The sequence below is a fragment of the Habropoda laboriosa genome, unplaced genomic scaffold (genome assembly GCF_001263275.1).
Source record: "Habropoda laboriosa isolate 0110345459 unplaced genomic scaffold, ASM126327v1 scaffold1329, whole genome shotgun sequence".
In the NCBI taxonomy this organism is placed as follows: domain Eukaryota; kingdom Metazoa; phylum Arthropoda; class Insecta; order Hymenoptera; family Apidae; genus Habropoda; species Habropoda laboriosa.
In genome coordinates, this window is record NW_017101431.1 from 379774 (window position 1) to 380654 (window position 881).

The following is an 881-nucleotide window of genomic DNA, read 5'->3' on the forward strand; positions in this document are numbered from 1 at the left end:
TTAGAGCCAATATCTAAAGTTAGGTATTACAAATCTTATAAAATGCTTAGAACCGAAAACTTTCGAACGACTCTGACAAATGTTGAAATGTTAATATACTAACATAATAAAATTGTCTTTTTTGGTCTGTTTCAGCTTGAAAAATTGATTTCGAAAAACTACTTTTTAAATACATCGGCGAAGGAAGCATTCAAAGCGTATATAAGAGCTTATGATTCTCATCACTTGAAACACATTTTCGATATAGAAACACTGGATTTAACAAAAGCTGCAAAATCTTTTGGATTCCTGGTTCCACCAGCTGTGGATTTAAGTATCCTTTTTAACATTACATCTAACCAAACTTTAATACCTATAAATATTTTACTATTTAATTTCGCTTATATTATATTAACAAATTTTGATTTTTTCAACGTTACTAAAAGCTTGACTGTTTCATTGTCTACGTGTACGGTACACAAAGATCATATTTTAATTTTATAAAGATTACAAAATTTGCCATATTTATTTATTACGTTTCATGACAAAATCTTCAATTTATTATTTATATATTTTTCACGGATAATTTTGTACAGCTAGTTATAATACGTTTTCCTTAACATCATTTTGCTATAGAAGTGGGAACAAGTAAAAATGCACGACCACGAAAGAGATTAGGTGGAGGCGGTTATGGATATTTTAAAAACATGAACAATACAAATTCAGAAAGGCAAATAAATCGCAGCAAAACTTTCCGTCAGGTGAATAAACGTGGAAAGGATAGTCGTCAATTTGCTAGATAATTGTATTTGAAAATTTTGAATGAATTTAATATTATTAGATACTTTATTCATGTGTATATTGGACAATGTCAAATTTAAATTCAATCTATCATCTCATTT

General features: G+C 28.1%; 1 protein-coding gene across 1 annotated transcript in view; it reads left to right on the top strand.

Annotated features, from left to right (window-relative positions):
- The window catches only part of LOC108578134 (probable ATP-dependent RNA helicase pitchoune), a 4953-nt gene extending 4171 nt beyond the window's left edge, over window positions 1–782 (top strand). The window contains exons 8-9 of the mRNA XM_017941399.1: window positions 136–313; window positions 616–782. Of these exons, the coding sequence (XP_017796888.1) occupies window positions 136–313; window positions 616–782 (345 nt within the window). The remainder of the gene's footprint in view (window positions 1–135; window positions 314–615) is intronic.
- The last annotated feature ends 99 nt before the right edge of the window (window positions 783–881 follow it).